The sequence below is a fragment of the Balaenoptera ricei genome, chromosome 14 (assembly GCF_028023285.1).
Source record: "Balaenoptera ricei isolate mBalRic1 chromosome 14, mBalRic1.hap2, whole genome shotgun sequence".
Classification (NCBI taxonomy): domain Eukaryota; kingdom Metazoa; phylum Chordata; class Mammalia; order Artiodactyla; family Balaenopteridae; genus Balaenoptera; species Balaenoptera ricei.
In genome coordinates this window covers 70,044,980-70,064,915 of record NC_082652.1, presented here as the reverse complement: position 1 = coordinate 70,064,915, position 19,936 = coordinate 70,044,980, and the positions used below count along the sequence as shown (strand labels likewise).

At 49.5% G+C, this 19,936-nt stretch overlaps 1 protein-coding gene across 4 annotated transcripts in view; it reads left to right on the top strand.

Moving 5' to 3' along the window:
* MYO5B (myosin VB) overlaps nt 1-19,936 on the top strand; it is a 370,856-nt gene that overhangs the window by 296,182 nt on the left and 54,738 nt on the right. For all 4 annotated transcript variants that reach the window (XM_059894726.1, XM_059894725.1, XM_059894727.1 and 1 more), the window contains exons 18-19: nt 13,783-13,894; nt 18,424-18,635. In XM_059894726.1, coding sequence (XP_059750709.1) covers nt 13,783-13,894; nt 18,424-18,635 — 324 coding nt within the window. The remainder of the gene's footprint in view (nt 1-13,782; nt 13,895-18,423; nt 18,636-19,936) is intronic.

Genomic DNA, 19,936 nt, shown 5'->3' with positions numbered 1-19,936 from the left:
CCTCTTTACCTTTTGTTTGTTTGTTCTTTTTTTAAAAATTTATTTTATTTATTTATTTTTGGCAGTGTTGGGTCTTCGTTTCTGTGCGAGGGCTTTCTCTAGTTGCGGCAAGCGGGGGCCACTCTTCATCGCGGTGCGCGGGCCTCTCACTGTCGCGGCCTCTCTTGTTGCGGAGCACAGGCTCCAGACGCGCAGGCTCAGTAGTTGAGGCTCACGGGCCTAGTTGCTCCGTGGCATGTGGGATCCTCCCAGACCAGGGCTCGAACCCGTGTCCCCTGCATTGGCAGGCAGATTCTCAACCACTGCGCCACCAGGGAAGCCCCCTGTTTGTTCTTTATTGTGGTAAAATACACTAACATTTACCATCTTAATCATTTTTAAGTGTACAGTTCAGTGGTATTAAGTCCATTTATATTTGTACAACCATCACCACTATTCATCCACAGAACTCTTTCATCTTGCAAAACTGAAACTGTACCCATTAAGCACGGCTCACCATTCCCTCCATTGGCAGCCAGCGTTCTACTTTCTGTCTCTATGATTTTGATGACTCTACACCGATGATTCATGGAAGTGGAATCATGAAGTGTTTGTCTTTTAGTGCCTGGCTTATTTCACTTCTCGTAATGTCTTTAAAATTCATCCCTGTTGTAGCATGTGTCAGAACTTCCTTTTCTAAGGCTGAATAATATTCCCTTAAATGTAGAGACCACATTTTGTTTATCTATTCATCTGTCAATGGACCCCTTCACCTTTTAATATAGAATCAAATATATGATGGAAAATGTCATTTCTTTGAGTTAAAAGACTGCTAATCATGATCTAATTTGCATTGTGGATAGGCCATTGAGCCACCCCAGTGTCTGTTGAGGCTGTGCCAAGACCGTGGATCCCCTCTGCTGGACACTGGCCTGAAATAGGGGTGGGGTACAGATAGCGACCAATTAGTGTCCGTGAAATCACGTAAGCCAAACACCTTCTGCCAGGAACTGGAGCTGAACAGAGCACTGTAGCAACCCAGAGCCTGTGGTATTTTCCAGAGGGACCCACCTGTCTGAAGAAGGTCCTCTAAGTGTCAGAAGGAGGAAGGGGCCAGAAATGGGGAGGAGGAGAGGCGGCCCAGCCCCGCTCCTGCCATCTCCACCTGGCACTTTCCCACTGCAGCTGAGGAAACATTCACATGCAGTGGTCAGTTACCCAGAAACAACTTAACCATCAGCGGCTCCCAGATGTTAGGCCTGGGAAGGAAGTTGCCGATGGAATTAGGAATCTGCATTTGACCTGGAAAGTGCGAAGAACTGTCACTAATCTGCAACATCCACGCGGCTTCTCAAAACCCAGCAGGTTCCAGCGTTGCTCAGAATGATCTGCTCCAGCTGGGGGTGGAAGGCTGCCATTCCTGTCTTTCAACCACATCTCTCTTCTTAGAAAACAGACAAGGGGCGTCCTGGGGCTCCATCTCATTTTTGGACCTTGGGGTCTGAACACAACTGGCCGACAGCTCCACGATTAATGAGGTGGGCCGCGCTTGCCCTTCTTAGGTGAAGGCTCTGTGCTCCTCCTTCCTGCCCTGCAGCATCCGCATCAGCCTTGTGACTGAGCGGAAGGGGCTCAGGCCGCGGGCACAGTGGTTCAATCTTGAGTTCAAGTACTGTAGCCTGGCTGATTGGATGGGCTTTCAGTGATGCTCCAAGCACAGGGTTCAGACCAGGCATAGTTTGTCCCACTTAAGAATTTGACAAGGACACTAGGGAGCTGTCGAGCCACTGGTTTTCAAACCGTGTTCTACTGGCAGCCGGGCCCACTCCTGCTCCTGGCTCTTCTCTCTGCTGGGCTCCCAGAAAGGTTTCTTTAATCCCCCTTCTTTAGTCCAGTGTCTCTCAAAACTGCATCGCAACCCGCTAGTGGGTCAGGAAAGCAATTTAATGGGCTGCGGCCAACATCTTGTTTGTTTAACGAAATAACTTCAGATGGAAAACAGAAGGTGGCAGTTTGTGGTAGAAAGTGTGTTGTGGCCTGAGCTCACTTTAGCTGTACGTATAGGTGTGGGTGCTTGCTGATTTAAGATGCACCTTCACCAAGGAGGCCCCGAGAAGGAAGTGAGCCACCCCGGGTCACCAGCTGGTTGTGCTCGGGCTGGGCTAGAATCACCCTGCCCTGCTCTGCCGGGTGGTGGTTGGCAAACGTCTTAACTGCTTACGTCAGTGAAGCGTTTCTTCACTGTTCTTCCAAACAGACGTCTTGGAGGCGTGAGGGGGCAGGTGGGGTCCTGTGGGCTGGGCCCAGGCTGGAGGCCTGGTGTGGAGCTGCTCCCTGCCCTCTCCAGCTTGTAAGTAAAAGACCAGACTGCAGAAGCGCGGCCTGGACTGGAGCCATCAGAAGCTGGTGGTTGGACTTCGGGCTTCAGAGTCAGGCCTAGATTTCAGTGTCAGCTCCCAGACTGCTAGGCTGGGTGACCACAGGCGAGTAAATGAATCTCTCTGAGCCTGGGTTCCCTCATCATTTAGTAGAATGATCAGACCTACTTCATAGACTGTTGTGATAAATGAGGTAATGCATCTGAAGTCTTCAGCACAGTGCCAGGCACATAAGCATTTAATAACATATTTATTCCTCATCCAGATGTGAGCGAGAAGCTGCATCCTTATGGGGTAATTATCTGGGTAGGACATGTCTATATCAGACATTTCTAGCTTTGTTTTTGTGAGATCCTGATGTGCCTGGTCGCCTCAAAAGAGCATTCTGGAGTTCTCAAAACTCTCCAAGCAATAGAAAAGGTCAGTCTAAGAACTGTCTAAAGTACGTCAAAACAGAGTAGAGCTGAGATGTCCCATGTTAAACTGTTGAGGGTCCCTGTGCAGGAAACTTAGGGATCACGGGTCCTCACAAGCACACCTGTGCTGTACAGTGCAGAGGTCTGGAGGTAAGCAGAGAAACCCAGGCACTCATCTTTGTGTGTAACATATAATGGGTGCTAACGGTGGGCCTGTCCAGTGGGAGGCGTGAACATTGGGACCCTGTGAAAATGAGATATTCTAAGGTAGATGGAAGCTTGGGGACCCGTCTCAGTATACAAGGAGCCACCTGTTTCGCCAAGAACTTTCTAACAGAATGAATTGTTTAATAGTAGGACAAATGACTTGCAGAGGGCATGACCCTCTTTTTTTTTTTTTTTTTAAATGAGGTGCGTTTTAATTTATTTATTTATTCATTTTTGGTTGTGTTGGGTCTTCGTTTCTGTGCGAGGGCTTTCTCCAGTTGTGGCAAGCGGGGGCCACTCTTCATTGCGGGTGTGGGCCTCTCACTATCGCGGCCTCTACCGTTGCGGAGCACAGGCTCCAGACGCGCAGGCTCAGTAGTTGTGGCTCACAGGCCTAGTTGCTCCGTGGCATGTGGGATCTTCCCAGACCAGGGCTCGAACCCCTGTCCCCTGCATTAGCAGGCAGATTCTCAACCACTGCGCCACCAGGGAAGCCCATGACCCTCTGTTCTTGAAGAACGTCAAGGAAAGGCTAGAAGTCTTTGAGTCTGACATGCTTAACTGTAGACCATGCTTCAGGCAGAGACCCCTGCCCATCTCTGTCACCTCTGATTCACCCATGGAGCTTCCTCGCAGCCTCACTGTGAAATCAGTCGGAGTGACAGCGTGTGCCACCCACTGGTTTTGCTGTCACAGTACAAAATCATCTGTTTAGGAGGTGGAAGAGGAAGGGGAGAGCGTTTTACTCCTGTGGTCTCCCATGAGTTTTTGTAGCATGAGAAGGTTTTCTTGCCTTCATGGTATCCCTTTCTCCTGTTAATCTGTCCTTCCACAGCATGTCTCACCCCGTATCGAGCATCTGGCTCCATGCTGATTGCTCTGAGGGAATTAAGGATGTAAGGCATGGCCTCTGCCCACCAGGAGTTCACAGTCTAGGAGGAGTGAGTGCTACACGCCTAAAGCAGTTAAAGAACAACTAACTGTTGTAGGTGCAAGTTTAGGAGGAAACATGGCTTCATGGAGGAGGTAAGACGTGAGCTGGGCCTTGAAGGGTGAGGAGGATTCGGATTGATGCGGAGGCAGCGGGAGGTTACTGCGAGTCAGGGTGCAGCGTGAGGTCCAGGTCTGGAAGGGATGGTGGGTTGCTCTTCCCGTCCAGTGATGGGGGAGATCAGCTCAGTGCCTGTTCCCCCAGCTCAGTCCTCCAGTCTTAGCGTGCCAGGGCTGCTTTTTGCCTCATCCAGACAACCCCTTCCTTGGCAGCCAAGAGAATGCATTCCCTCCAAGTCTTTCGATTCATATGGAGAACCACTTCTCCTGCTGTTCATTCCACCTGGCTGCAGGTAATGTTGCCAGTGAAGTGGAGATGCCCACAGACTTGCTGGCCTCTTACGGGGCAGCTGATGGGTGTCTTTCCCTTCCTCCCTAATTGTTTCAGACTTCTTCCCAGCAGATAATTACAAGGGCATCTGTACCTTTTGCTTTTGTAATTGCAAAACACAGTTGGATGTTGGAAAGGTATTGTAGGGAAGGAAAGAAAGCCTGGTATTTTCTGGTATCACAGAAAATGTAACTTAATGCTGTGATTTAAATGTTTGGGATTAGATCCAGAACACTGCCTTCCATATCCTCCTCCTATTTGCTATCTTAGCAGATTTTGCTGAAGGGTCAAAGAGAGTATTTCCTCCCCAAACTGCCATTTGAAATACTAACTTTTGGAAAGAGGCACCATAGTGTTGTGACACTTTTGTTAGTGTTGAGACGGAGTTGAATCATCCATATTATTTCAGTTGGATCCTAACTTCTCCCCACCGCCAAGTTACAGCACCTCGGGTGGCATTTAGTTGGAAGGTGAGTGGTGAGGGGGAAGGGCTGTGGGGCAAACCACCACACCCGTAGTCTCTGACTCTGCACATGGCCTGACTTTCGGTACCTGCCAGCCTTGGTAACCCCGTGGAGTGACCTCGTTGGTTAAAAACAAAATGCTACCTAACTGCTTCATCCAGAAGCCTGGTGTGTCTCTGCTGTGTCTGGGGGTGAAGTGAGTGAGGTTTAACGGATACTGTGTGCCTGTCAAGGTGTTTGCCATTGAAGGAAACACACAGGTGTCACGTGTGCTCCCTCAGTGTAGAGGTGAGCAGTCATTTTGTTGACCTGACTTGAGGAGACCTTCGTGGGACCAGAGGGTCATCACAAAAAGACTTCAGCTTCCTTGGCTGCTGAGACTCAGTGCAGCCAAGTGATTTCACGTGCATGAGCTCGGCAGGCAGCCACAGCTTTGCACAGCTGTCTCCAAAGGAAACTTGAATGTCTTCTTTGATTAGGGGGATTACAACTTTTAACATTTTCCTACGTTTCTCCTACTTCTGTGGCCACAGGGCAGGTATCACTTTACAGGGAAGAAAATGGCAAAGGGAAATGGAACGCATGGTCCAGGGTGGCAGGGACTTGTGATGAAATGTCCAGAGGGCTCTTCCCCAAGGAGCCCGAGCCAAAAGCAGCCCTTTTCAGCTGGGATCTCAGGTTCCTGCGTCCAGCCTACCGACGCCCTGGGTGTGGAACTCTTAGCCCTGTTCTGAAATTAATAGATGCCGGTGCCCGCACAGTCCACCAAGCCAGAGAGGACGAATGCAGAGTTGCCGGCCAGCAGCCGCCTCTGGTGCTCCCTCACCCCGGTCTCAGGCTTCAGTATACCTGTCTGTTTTTATCCCTCTAAGAATTATGGCCCTCTGTGAGTCTGATTCAAAATGAAAATGTATCATTCAAGTTGAAATGCGACAGTAGCTAAGAAAAATGTCCATGATCGCGTCCATAAAGCACCGTGATAAATGCGCTGTCCAGGAAGACAAGCTCGTCCCCCAGCACCTGGCTCCCAGCCCCCCCGGGAGGTGTCTTACGCCTGCGCAGTCACCTGTCTCCCTCCTCGGGGGGCTTCAGAGCAGCTTTGTGTCCTGGAGGAATTGTGAAGCAAATTCCACTTAAGCAAAACAAGCGTGTGGTGGTGGGGGGAGAGGGGAGCTGCTTGAATATGCAGTATTTATATCCTAGGAAAAAAACTCACCGTAACTCTTCACTCTACCTCACAGTCACGTCAGAAAAACTCATTGGTGCTTTCCGAAAAGACTTCCACTCCTTCCCCAGCGTCACCCCCCTGCCCCATAGGGACTAAATAGCATAGGATTGGAGAACTGGATGGAGGCTTGAGAAATTGCTTGGTTCACCTTCCTATTTAATCATGATTAAACAAACAGACACATAGTTACTCGCCTTGCTTTTAAAAATCCTACCAAGAAAGAGGAATGTAGAACTTATTTTGGAGCAAAATAATTTTTTATCTCAGCTCTTCCTGCCCGTAGTTGTGGCCCTTTCTCCCCTGAGCTCTGTGCTCATTTCCGGGGACCAGGGTCTGACACAGGGTTCTTGACCACGGCAGCACATCACGGTCATGTGGAAGCGTTCCCAGAAGCCAGGAGCCGCCTCAGACTCAGAATCTGCCTTCGACAAGATTTCCCAGGTGATTTTTAGATGCATCCTGCCCTACAGCTGTCGCCCAGAGGCAAGTGTTGGCCCCTGGTAAACCGCAGCCACTTGACTGTCTGAGGGCAGTGCCGGGACTGCCTAGATTTGCCTCTGTCCTCACCTAGCATCTCGGCTCCGGCATGGAGCCAGTGGGGAAGGCCTGTGTCTCCCTTCCCCCGCAGTAGGGCTTAGCGACCTTCAGACCCGAGGCCGCCTTGGGGTCTCAGCCTGTGTTCCCCTGAGAGACCCAGGACGTACGTGCGGGATAAAGGGAGAGGCAAATACGGGGTGTCCGTGGCGGGGTGAGCGCCCTGTCACCTTTGCACTGGGAACCCATGCATGAGTATCATCTTTCTATAAATTTGCCTATTCCAGATATTCTGGATATTTCATATAAATGGAATCACACATGTGATCAACATGTAGCCTTTTATGTCAGGTTTCTTTCACTTAGGATAATATTTTCAAGGTTCAGCCATGTTGTAGCATGCATCAGAACATTATTCCTTTATATTGCTTAACACTATTTTATTATAAGACTACACCACATTTTATTTTACCCATTCATTAGTTGATGGACATTTGGATTATTTCCACTTCTTAACAAGTATGAATAATACTGCTCTGAATATTCATGCACATAGTTGTGTATGCATGTATATTTTATTTCTCCTGTTTATACCTAGAGGTAGGATTGCTGGGTAATATGATAACTCTTTACTCTTTCAAGAAACTGCTACTGTTTTCCAGCATGGCTGCACCATTCTACATTCTCACCAGCAATGGATGGGGCTTCCCATATCTATACATTCTTGTCAACACTTGTTAGTGTCTGTCTTTTTTATTATAGCCATCCTAGTGGGTGTCAAGTGGCATCCCACTGTGATTTGATTTGCATTTCTCTGATGATTAATGAAGTTGAGCATCTTTCCATGTGCTTATTGGCCATTCGTATATCTTCTTTGGAGAAATGGTATGGAAATCACTTGCCCATTTTTAAATTGGGTTAGTTGTCTCTTTGGTGTTCAGTTGTAGGAGTTCTTTACATATTCTAGATGCTAGATCCTTATCAGATATATGACTGGCAAATATTTTCTCCCATTCTGTGGGGTGTCTTTTCACTTTCTTGATGGTGTCCTTTGAAGCATAAAAGCTTTTCATTTAGCAAGAGTCCAATATATCTATTTTCTCCTCTGAGATTGTTTGTCCAATCCAAGGTCACAAAGATTTACACCTATGTTTTCTTCTAAGAGTTTTGTAGTTGTAGGTTTCTAATCCATTTTGGGTTAATTTATGTGTAATGTGAAGTAGAGGTCCAACCTCATCCTTTTGCATACAGATACCAGTTGTGCCAGCACCATTTGTTGAAAAGACCATATTGACTCTTGAGGTAGGCAAGATAAGGGGGTATCACCCCATTTTAGGATGACAAAACGGATCCCTTAAGAGTTAAGTGATCAGATTAAATCCTCACAGATAGAAAGGGGTGGAGCCGTCATACCACATGGCCAGGGCTTAAGGATGCCTTCACTTGTGAGTCTTCTACAAAGTGCCCTCTCCTCTGACTTCGGTCTCTTGTGTTCCTTGGAACATTTTGTCCATCCTTGATACAGTTCCAAGGAAAACTCCTGCATCCAACATCATTTATTTCTCCGCTGATTTGTTTCTTCAAAAGCGAGAACACGAGAAAAGTATGGTGCTTGGTGTCCATCATGAAAATTGTTTCTGCAACTCGTATCTAGAGAGACTCTGTTGGTCCTGGTTAACGGGCATCTCAGCATGGCTAAACACCTCTGCCCCACAAATGTCTGTTGGCCCGTGTGTGAGACACTGGAGGGGACCATCCCCCCCGCCCCCGGCCCCCAGGGCTCACAGGCTCCTGAAGGTTCTCAAACTAGAAGAGAAGCATAACCCCGTACGTTCCGTGTCGACACGACCAGGATCTTTGCCTAAGTTGAATGTCACAGGGCCGTGAGGTGTGTCCAAGTACAGGTTGACCCACCTAATCCTGACCTGAAAAGCCCTGATGGATGCGTCACCTTTTTCTTAGGGGTCCTTGTGATAACCTGACATGCCATCTTCAGGGATTCCTCTTGTGGCCTGATGTCAGAGAAGCTGTGTGACTTAGCCTCATACTCTGGTCTTACTGGAGAGACTCAGAGCTTGTCTATGCCAGCCAGCCCCCGCATGAGGAAGCCTGTCCAAGAGGAGGAAGCAAAGTGCTGCCCCCCTTGCAGATCCACCCCATTGTACACACTGGTCCACTGGGGCCCTGCAGGCAGGCGTGTTCTTCTGTGGGCGTCCCCACGTGTAGATGTTAAGTACAGTATCAGGCTCCAGATGGGAACTCAGTCAAGCAAAACATCACCCCACGGCATGTGCTCCACCACACACTGTCTTGAGGCCTGAGGAGCTTGTAACGAGGAAGCACCTTTCCAGACTGGTGGGCTCTGCTGAACCCTTGCCCTGGGGCAGCTCATCCACCGTGCCTGCTCCCACTTCTTCCCAGGAGCCATCACAGGTCCTGGACTTTCCCCACACCCAGCTGTGACCGCTCTACCGGTGGGCATGCCTGCTCACCAGCAGACCAGAGACACACAGGGTGAAGTACGCCTCTATTTCGGAGAAAACACGATATTAAAGTCTGGGACATTCAGCCAGACCCCTGGCATGCGAGTCTGAATCCAGAAAGAATGGGGCTGAGTGAGTCCTGTCTGTGAGGTCCCTACGACTCCACATAGCCCAGGGTTGGGGCCACAGTTGAGGCCTGGAATACACTTAGGATGGGAGCTCTTCTCCCACTGCTAATATGGAATAGAATGGAAGAGCAGCTGGGCCCAGGGTGGGCGTAAAAGATACCCCCAGGCCATCGAGCCACAGAGATGCCTGGGAGAGGGTGTCTCCAGGGCCACCCAGCAAGGGTGGGGGGACCGGGAGGAAGCAGATTCACACTGCGGAGGTGGATGGCATTCGTGGTCCATTGTTCTTAAGGTTCCTTGGGCTAGAACTATGTGCTGTAATACACATTCCACAAATGTTTGGGGGCATTTTTGCATATCTTGATGAATGGGGTGGTGGGTAACGGTGGAAAGATGCTCTGTGTCCTGTGTCCTGGGGAACTGTCCCACACACTGAGGAAGTGTCTGCCCCAGAGCCATTCCTGCCCTCCTTGAGAAACTCTGGTAGAGAGAAAAGTTTAACCCTGGGTTCCAGCCATTTTAAAGCTCAGAAAATACCAAGTTTTTAAAATGTAGTAAGTGACTGCAGGTAAAGATACCATGAATGATAGGTGCTGGGAGGTTTAAAAAAAGTATCAGAAGACGTATCCGAGCTTGGCCGAAGGAGGCATAAGTCCAGCAAAGAAGCTAGCATGTACAAAAAAATATCCACAGTACAACACGGAAAGCTTTGTGTCCCACAGGGAAACGGGAATACTTCAAATACTATGAGAGAGAGAGGTTTCATGGTACATAAGCTCCAGGAGAAACCTTGAGTACCTGTGGTGATAATAAGCGGTCTTTCCTAACTTTTACATGGGCACAGAAAACCTCCATCCAGATGCTCCTGCCAAGTCAGAAAGTCTTGTTAAGAAATTCTACTTTTGGAAAAAGAATCACATATTCTATTTAGATTCTCTTGGAAGGTTTTCCTCTTACGGATGAGGGAGCCTTTCCTGTGAAGATTTCATTTCTTTTTTTTTTTTTTTTTTTTTTTTATTGTGTTGGGTGTGATAATGGTATTGTGGTATGTAGGAGAATGACTTTCTTCCTTCCTTCCTTCCTTCCTTCCTTTCTTTCATTTTTGGCTGTGTTGGGTCTTCGTTTCTGGGCAAGGGCTTTCTGTAGTTGCAGCGAGCAGGGGCCGCTCTTCATCGCGGTGCGTGGGCCTCTCGCTATCGCGGCCTCTCTTGTTGCGGAGCACAGGCTCCAGATGCGCAGGCTCAGTAGTTGTGGCTCACGGGCCTAGTTGCTCCGCGGCATGTGGGATCCTCCCAGACCAGGGCTCGAACCCGTGTCCCCTGCATTGGCAGGCAGATTCTCAACTACTGTGCCACCAGGGAAGCCCAAGATTTCATTTCTAAGAGCACAGAGGTCCACAGTAAAGGGAATCCACAATTGATTCTGGGTCCTTTGGTGAAGGACACATACATGCCCGGACCCTGTTGTGGTACCCCGCGAGGGGAGTGCCCACCCAAGCCCTTCTCTGTGGACGGGCTGCTTTCTGCAGCATCCTCCTCCCCCATTGGTGTCACCTTGATGCAGGCATCTGAGGAAGCCTTTTAAAGAAAAGGAGCAGGGCTTGGATGGGAAGGGAGAGTAACTTAGGTCTTTAGGAAGCGTTGCAGCTTTCCAAACCCTCCACATCTGTGAACTCACTGGCTACTGAAGTCCTGGGAGGTACTCGTGAGGTGAGTGATGTTCTCTCCACTTGCAGACGGGGGAGGTGAGGTGTCCAGTCTGCGACTTGCCTAAGGTCACACTGCCAGTCAGTGTCAGAGCGGGCTTCTCTGCTCCCGTCCTCCAAGTTTTTTCTGTATTGCGGCCACATCTCCCTACTCCCTCGTCGTCTCCTGGAGCCTGTAACCTCCCTGAGTTATGGAACTGTCAGCAGTTAGTGGTTTTCAAATTAGAAGCATTGAAGGTTTTTAGCCCAGTGAAACGCTGCTCTGATTATTTCCCCAGAGGAATTGCAAACTCATAGTGAGAAACAAGACAGATGAGGACATGGCTAACTGAACTGCAGGAGGTGGAGAGTGGCCTCAGAAAGTCACACCGAAAGTGCTGAGCCACCTTGAAGGGAGAGCCCACACCCCGCTGGGCGGGCAGGAAGGAGTGCATGACGCGGGTGAAACACGGATGGCGGGCGTGGGGAGTAAGGACACTTTTCATTCTCTTTGATTCTTGCCCAGATCCATCTTGCCCCACGTGGAAGTATCAGTAAACAGAATGGTCTATGTTTAAAACTTGGGGGCTGGTGCAGAAAGAGCCTGGAAAAAATTCAACAGCGTTTGCATGTATTAAAAACAAAATGCACGTCTAATTTGCAGCTTATCCATCCAGCTGTCTGTTCCTGGACCGCCAGTATTAGGTCGGTCAGGGCTTCGGAGTTTTCTTGACATTTCTTGTGCCTGATTGAAATCATTGAAGCAACGTTGAAGCAAATATTTGAAGCTGGGCAAATAACTTTAAGTGTTTCCATTTTTAAAGCCTCCTGGTAGAGATTTCCAGTAATTAGGTGGGTTTGGTTCATGGTCCCAAAGGGCACAGAGCAGCAGAAACGCTACCTGGGCCCGATCCCAGCACCCTCCGCACCCCCTCCTGAAGGGCACCCACACATCGTGAGCCCGCGGAGCAGGGCCATGCACACACCTGGTCAGCTCCGAGCAGAACAGATGCTGTCATTCCCCTGTGACCTTGCATTTGTGACACACAGGACCCATTGAAAAGGTAAAGGGCATGGAAACAAAGTATATTAGTGGATGTCAGGGTCTGGGGAGAGGGGAGAACAGGGAGTGACTGATAATAGGTATCGGGTTTCGTTTGGGGGTGATGAAAATGTTCTGGAATTCAACATTGGGGATAGTTGCACGACTTTGTGAAGGTACTAAAAAACTATTGAATTGTATACTTTTAAAAAGGTACATCTTTACGGTATGTGTGTTGTATCTCAAGCTGTTATTTAAAAAAAGGGAAGGCACAAGCCATTTTATGTAGAGAAATAATAAGATGGGGAAAAAAAGCCGTTTTGTTATTTGCACCTTCTCTGAGACCCGTGGCTGTGTTAGAAGTCTTCCACCAAACCAGGCGAGTGTTTACAAAGGAAGGGAGAGGCTCTGAGCTCAGTCTGTTTTCCTTCTCGTCCCAGGAAGTGGAGATGGGTGGCCTGGGAGGGAGGGGGAACCCAAGGACCACACTGGCATGTGACTGTGGAGGTCAAGGGGAGCAGCTATAGAAGGACCTGCTTCCAAGACAGTGTCCACCACCCGCAGTGGCCCCTGATATTCCACAGTACTCATTTCTTTGGATAAAATTTCTAAAGGATCCCTTTTAAAAGCGAATGTGCTCCGGGAGAAGGGATGCAATCCGTTTATTCTGTATTAATACTTAAGAATGAGGGAGATTGAGTAACTGGACAGTCACTCAGCAAGGCCACAGGTGATGCTAAATGGTAACACACGATCTCAAGGCAGCACCTACATGATTTCCAAATGGGCAATGTGGACAGCATGTGGACCTGAAGACAGACTGTGTGTGTAGCATCTCCTGATGCCTCTGAAGGGGTGAGCATCTCTTGCTGCCTCTGAGGACTCGGAAGGAGTGGGGGCGGATGGGCCGAATTCACCTTCAGAGGGACTTAGACTGCAAATTCAAAGCCTCCTTAGAGTAGGATTGTGCTGCAGCAGAACAGGAGTTCCACGCAGAGGCTGTGAACATCCCCTGAAAACTGAGATGAGAAGCGAGGAGAGTGTGCACATCCGTGTGAAGTGAGGTAGCTTTCGGGAGAAAGGGTCAGAGCCTGCCTAGAAAATTATGTCTTTGGTCATTGAAAAGACTGCATTTGTTTAAGTAGAGATCTCCTCAGAGGCCAAGGGATAAACTTAAGGCTCTCTTAAAGGTTTCCTTCCAGAATATACCAGAACAGCACTTACTTAAAAGGTAGTGAAATTATAAGTGCTCTTTATTTCATGTGCATTGATGGACATTTTCTTTACAGTGGGTCTGCATTACTCTAATAAACAGCGGGGGTGGTGTGGAATCATAAAGTCTACTTGCGGGAGAAAAATGGCTCCTTCTAAACTATACCAACATGTGTGAACAGTGTATCTCCAGGGGTTCGAATATGGCCTCTCTTTATTTGCTAACGTATGCTTTCCTGCATTAGAAAGTTTTCAATGAGCTATATTAGTTTTAGTTTTATAAGAAGAAAACTCAAGCTGCATTCCAGGTAAGGCTTCCCCATTCCAGCAGCAGTGGAGTGGAGCTCCACGTTTTGGGGCAGAAACCCCCTGTGAGTGGTTCTGCCTCTGGTCAGCCCTCCCAGGGGAGCCTCCAATGCTTTCTTTTTCTTTCAGTCTTCCAGCCATGATTCTGTAACTTAACTAGACACTGAAATTCTCAGAAGGCATCAAGGGAGAACAGAATGCCCCGGAATGTGTTTTGCTGCTCTGAGAAGGGCTCTGTGCCAAGCATATTGACCCCATGGGGTGCTGTCTGAGATCACCCATGGCCCTTGTGTGGCCGAGAGGCAGGATGTGTCCCCTGATGCACTGGTTTTCCCTCCAGGTGGGCCTACCATGACTTCTACAACCGGTATCGGGTGCTGGTCAAGAAGAAAGAGCTCACCAACACAGACAAAAAGGCCATCTGCAAGTCTGTGCTGGAGAGCCTCATTAAGGTGAGCTGGGCACGGCCCCGACTGCTGGCCTCCAGGGGAGGCTAAGCCACGGTGCCCTGGGAATAGGGGGATGGAGGAGGTGTTAGCTGCCTTTTTGGTCTTCATCCCTCGTATTGAAACTGTTCCTGAGATATTCATCCATTTTCCTGCGTCAGCAACTGTAAAGGAGAAGCCCCTTCACCTGCCTGGAGAATTTTCTAGCCTTTCCCCCATCACAGCTCACATAGAAAATGAAATTGTTTCTACAGCACGCTGGGGCTCATGAAGAGGCTGCCCCTGGCTACAGGCTGCTGGCCGGGATCTCTGGCTTCCCCAAAGCCTGGGGCTCCACAGCTCAGCCCGCTGGCACCAGCGCACACACCCAGGGGCTCTGATCTGGAGCCCGGGCACAGCCCGGAAGCCAGCAGAGGGGAAAATAGCTGCGCTTCTGGTAGCTTCCTCACTGCAGAGCCGGCCTCAGGCCCACCCCCAGATGCTTGTTTTAAATAAGGCAGTGGATTTCATTTCATTTGAAACAATCTGAACGCAACAGCTGACACTTGGGACTGGAGAACTATAGCAGAGCTCTTGGGGGCCTTTAGTGAGGGGCAGATCCTTGAATATTTCCTAGTTCCAGAGTATTCAGGGATTACAGCAGAGTATGGTACTTAATGGTCTCAATAAAGGGCTAAATTATATCAAAAATCGTCATTTAAGAAGGTAAGAGAATTACATCTAAATTTTTACATTTCTAAGTATTGTTTTGCTAGGAAAATCTATTCATCTGGAGTATAGCTCATTGCCAGATGATCAGCTTTTAAGGTCATACGTTATTTTGTGAAAATGACACAGTTACCCTCAGTGTTGTCTTAGCAGCTCAAGTCTGTAGCTGTAGACAGTGCAGAATACTGTGCTAAATATTCCATAGAGAGTAAGAGGATGACAATCTCATTAATTGAAGGCTGCAGTTGGTTCTTTGGACTCTGGTTAATTGAGGTTTTTGCTGTGGTGTATCTGTCAGTGTTTACATTTCAACATGTCCTCTTTCAACGGGTGAGAAAAATGTGTTCAAGGTCAGCTGATTCTGGTTGACGTGGAGCGTCAGGAGTCTTCCTTCTCTGTTGGTACCAGGAGCTGGCCCCTTCATGTAATCAAGGCTCACAAGTAGCCCACTCTGCCATGGGGCTGACCTTCTCCTTTCTCCGGACTGTAGTTCCACACTTCCTCTGCCTTCCCTGGATTTCTCCAAGCTTCCAGCAGAACTGCTGCTTCCCAAACAGAGGGTACTCTGGAGGGGGCCCAGGTCAGACTGGCTGACTCAGCTTCCCCCGCTCTGCTCCCCTCCAGCTAGCAGGACCGAGTGCCACTGCCCCGTCCTGCTCCTGATAACGCTCAGGCCACTGACTTGTTAATGCCCAGCTTCCATGCCAACTCTGCCCTCCCGGTTTCCTCAATCCAGCACTCTCTGAGCCCATACCATGCTGTCCTGTGCTCCAGATGGGTCTCCTTTCTTTCAGAGGATGGTCTTTGCATTGACACTCTCCCCTAGTTATGAGCACTGAGCCTGACACACAGAAGTAACTCACCAAACATTTGTGGAATGAGTGAACAAGTGAATTCCCTAAAGTATGTGAATACGTGCTGTTTCCTCTGCCTGAAGTGCTTTTTCCCTCTTTTACCTGTCCGGCCAGGTTTTACTTTCCCTCTAGATCGAGCTCTAAAATGCTCTCTGGTCTTTGAAGCCTGTTCCTGGCCTCCCAGACGGAGTTAGTCACTGGCTAACACTTCTCAACTTCTGTCTTCCATTTTTGCGTTTCTCCCCTTGTATTGTAGTTAAGGGCTTGTTTTTCATTTCACCAGACTCTGAACAACTAAATGGCAAGGGTCCCACTGTCATTTGTTCCTAGCACAGTTACTGGTCATCACAGGAGCTCTGAGTTTGTGCAAGTGGCTGCATGGATGACATGAGCTTGTCCTGATGAAACCTACCACCAGTGGCTCACGGTTATTAAGCACTTAGTAGGAGTCAGACACTTTTCTAACTGCTTCACACACTTCATCTCATCCTAACGTTTCCTTACGAGAAAGATACAACATGATGCCCATTTCACAGCTGAGGAAAACTGAGGCACAGGCAGCTGATATAAATTGCCCAAGGCGACTCAGGAGCCCCCACAGTCTAAACCACATCACCCGCTGAGTCTGACTGATTAATTAATGTCACTGTATAGGATCGGTGCTTTAAGACTTCCCTAGAGACCTTGTATTTCCTTTTTTTTTCATTTTTTCCCTTTTTTGGGGACCACACCTTCTGGTCACCAATGCTAAGTGACTTGGGACTTGAAGCAACTGAGACTTGGCAAAGCCACACGTTAGCCTAAAATGGCACATGCCAGCTCCCTGCCCTCTCCAGGAACGTGCTTAGTACGTTTTAGAGCAGAGTGATTAGGAGAGAAGCAGTGACGAAAGTGGCGTGTAGGCCAGGCAGTAGGCGCTTACCAGCCACACTCACTGGCAGGCAGCCACGGGGCAGGGGCTGCATCATGAGCTTGCTCACGAGTGATAGTCTCATCCTGCAAGGACTGTAGGAACACCTCCAACTTTAGCCTGAATTTTTTTTTTCTTTAACTCTACAAATGTGTATTGAGTTCTTCCTATGTACTAACCTGGGGTGGTCAGTGTGAGGGTTATTGAAAGAGTGTACTAGGTGGGCCCTGCCCTCCAGGACGGATGGTCATCTAGTGTGGTTATAGACATCATTGGCCGTCATGCAAACCTGAACCTTCATCCTGACAGTGAAGGAGCATATTAACAAGCATCTACTGAGACCCAGAGAGCATGAGGAAATATGTATGTGAGGAGTGTGAGAAGGAGATGGTACTACAGAAGCGGCATGGTGTAGTAAGAGACCTCTGGCCTGGGAGTCCTGGGTCTTGGGTTCTATTCTTTGATATTTTCGGTGAGATCTTTGGCAAGTCACCTCAACATTCTAGGCATCTGTAGAATAAAAGCAGTGGCTTGGGGTAGATTGCTAAGATTCCTTTCTACTCCCTCAGTCTCTGATTACTGGAGAAAGGTTCTCAAAAGATAGCCTCTGGTATGTGAAGAGTATAGTCAGTTCTAGGGGTTACAGAAAGCAGGCCCGGGGTAGAAGTTCTCAAGACACCTGGGGGAAGGGGCGTGCAGCCATCAGGGCAGTGGTGATGGCTGTAGCAGGCAGGACCTTCAGAGAGATCCTCATGTGTAACAGTTGTGGCTCTGTGAACCAGACTGCCCTTTCCCTGGTGGTTTTTCCCAGAACAGGAAACGGAGCCTGTGTACTGTGGTTCCTGAGATGCAGCAGGCGCCCCCCCAGGCCCTAGCTCTGCTAAAGGCCCAGTAGCCAGGCTTGTCCCCCGACTGTGAGGGCTGAGCCGCCCTCCTTTTGCTTCTGGAGCCCTCCTCACTGAGGAGGAGTCTCCCCAGCAGGGCAGCGATGCAGGCAAGGCCTCGGCCGCCTCAAAGCTTCCCCGCCCAGCCCAGCCCCTGTTGCTCCCGGCGTGAGCCGAGGGCCCCGAGCGGATGCGGGTCTGAGACCCTGGGCCTCGCCTCTCGCTCCTCCCAGCTTCAGCGGCAGCCCGACCATGGAGGGGACACTCGGTGACGGTCTAGCCAGGTGCAGCGTCCCAGCTCAGCCACGGCCCAGGCAGCCTGGCTTTCCTGTGCGTGGAACCAGGTGCCTGTTAGCCGTCCAGGGCTTGGCCGTGAAGAGCGGTGACTCGGCGTTATTTCAGAGCCCTTTGTCAACATGAAATGTATTCTTGTGTGTGTGTTTTCCTTAGACCTTGGCTCATTATCTCCTCCTTGTTAATGGTCTTCATGCCAAGTGAGCAAAATCAGATGAAGTTTATTTACAAAGAATGCTCAGTTATCGTGAGTTACCTATCGAATATTCTAGCCCAGGCTCATCCACATACACATGGCTGGGTCATCTTCCCTTATCCACCAGGGTGAGCGCAAGGAAGGGCAATTAATTTTAACCTGAATAGATGTAATTAAAGATAGTAATTATATGTCTGAAAAAACCTCACAACATAGTTAGAAACCAAATAAAATGTATTTGGGGGTTATTTGCAATATATTCGTAGTTTCCCACACCTGCCTCCTTTCACTTCGTTCAGGCCTTTGCTTAAATATCACCTCCATAGAAATGCCTTCCTCGATTAGCCTATTTCAGCATCTCCATCCCGTCCTCCAGCCCTCAGTTTATTGTCTTCGTAATCTTCAGCACTGCCTGAAATGTACCGTGTGCTTGTTTGCTTGTCCGGCTGCCCTCACAGCGATGTCAGTTGCTGGCGGGCAGGGATCTTTTTCACTGCTGCATTCAGTGTCTGACCAGTAGTAGGGACAGGCTCGGGGTCTGTTAACACACTAACTCTCAGCATTTGTTTAAGGAGCAGGGGCATGTGAGACCTGGCAAGGGACTTGTGCGTCAGAGGACCTGGGGTGGTAGGGTGCTTTCCCTTGCTCCTCACGGATGGTGAACCAGCTCCCCTCCCTGCTTTGTAAAGGATCCTGACAAGTTCCAGTTTGGCCGCACCAAGATCTTCTTCCGGGCAGGCCAGGTGGCCTACCTGGAGAAGCTTCGGGCTGACAAGTTCCGAGCAGCCACCATCGTGATCCAGAAAACCGTCCGGGGCTGGCTGCAGCAGGCGAAATACCGCAGGTTGAAGGCAGCTACCTTAACTCTGCAGAGGTACTGCCGAGGACACCTGGCCCGCAGGTGAGCTGAGCCGGAGCACGTCTAAGGTAGCAGATTGGCGGTGAGGGTGGAGGGGCAGGGGGCTGGGACCGGCTCCGAGCTGGCTGGCCTCTCTCAGCCCCGGTAGTTAGAGTGGTTCCTGCTGGGCGCCTGTCCGCATCCGGCTTTCCCCCAGCAGCTGGGCCCCTCTGTCTCCTGCCCTTCTCACCTGAGCGTGTAGGTCTAGTTCCCAGGTCTCTTGCCTCCCCCAGTCTGTCCCCGTCCTAGGCTAGCACTGGCTGGTTTTCCCACAAAACTTCCATTTGCCCTTTGCTTAAACTCTTAAGTAAAACAGTCTTCTTTTAGAAAAAGAGACAATTTCAGCCTTTCTGTCACAGGTCACATACAGTCAGCTTCATGATTTACACCACCAATTTCAAAACCCCTTGGGAGTTTGGTAAATGGGGCTGGCAAGACCCGGGGAGGTCCCTTCTATGAGTTGTTGCACTCAGCCAGCACAGAGAGGGCGAGGCTTGTCTGACCGCAAGCAGCTACCTAGGGGCAGAGCCTGAAGCCAGTCGGCTGCCCTGACCCAGCCCAACACCATGCAGAAGAAGCTACTTTAAACGTCCCCTCCTCAGTGATGTCACTGGGTTGATGAAGCGCTAAAGCAGTATAAGCATCTCCAGAGAGATGGGCGTGGAGGACACCCCGCCACGAGACCCACCCCCGGACCTTTACACAGGTCATCAGATTTTGGACCCAGCCCTAGTTCAAAATCAGTGACCTCTGCAGATCCGGATTTCCTTGGAGAAATGACAGTAATTGCCAGGAAGCCTTGCATTTGGAAGCCAGAGTTTCACAAGTGGCTGCTCAGGCATCTCTGCTTGAATATATAAAACAAGCCCAGAGCAGGCACCCTTTGTACCATAAAGTTAGAAGATTACTCCAGCTCCCCCTCCTGTCCTTGCTGTTAGCTGTTTATCCGAGCAGAACTGGATATGATGAACGCCATTAATTTACCTGTGAAGAGCTGAGAGATGGTCTCTGGAACAAAAGCTGCAGAAATGAGAAGGTTGTCAGTAGTATCAACACTAAGTCATCATCCACAGTCAGGGCATCACTGAGCACCCTTGTGCCGGGGGCTCTGCTTGGGCAGCAAGCTGGCCTGCATTCTCCCTGCAGGGTGTTTGTATTCTAGAGAGACTGCTCAGGGAGAGCTGGACCGGGAATCGGACTCATTTCAGCAGGTAGAGCAGGGCTGAGTGGGTCACCTCCCACTCTGGAGCTGCGCTAGATGATTTCCAAGGTCCTTTCTAGCTTTTAATATTCTGACTCTCTAG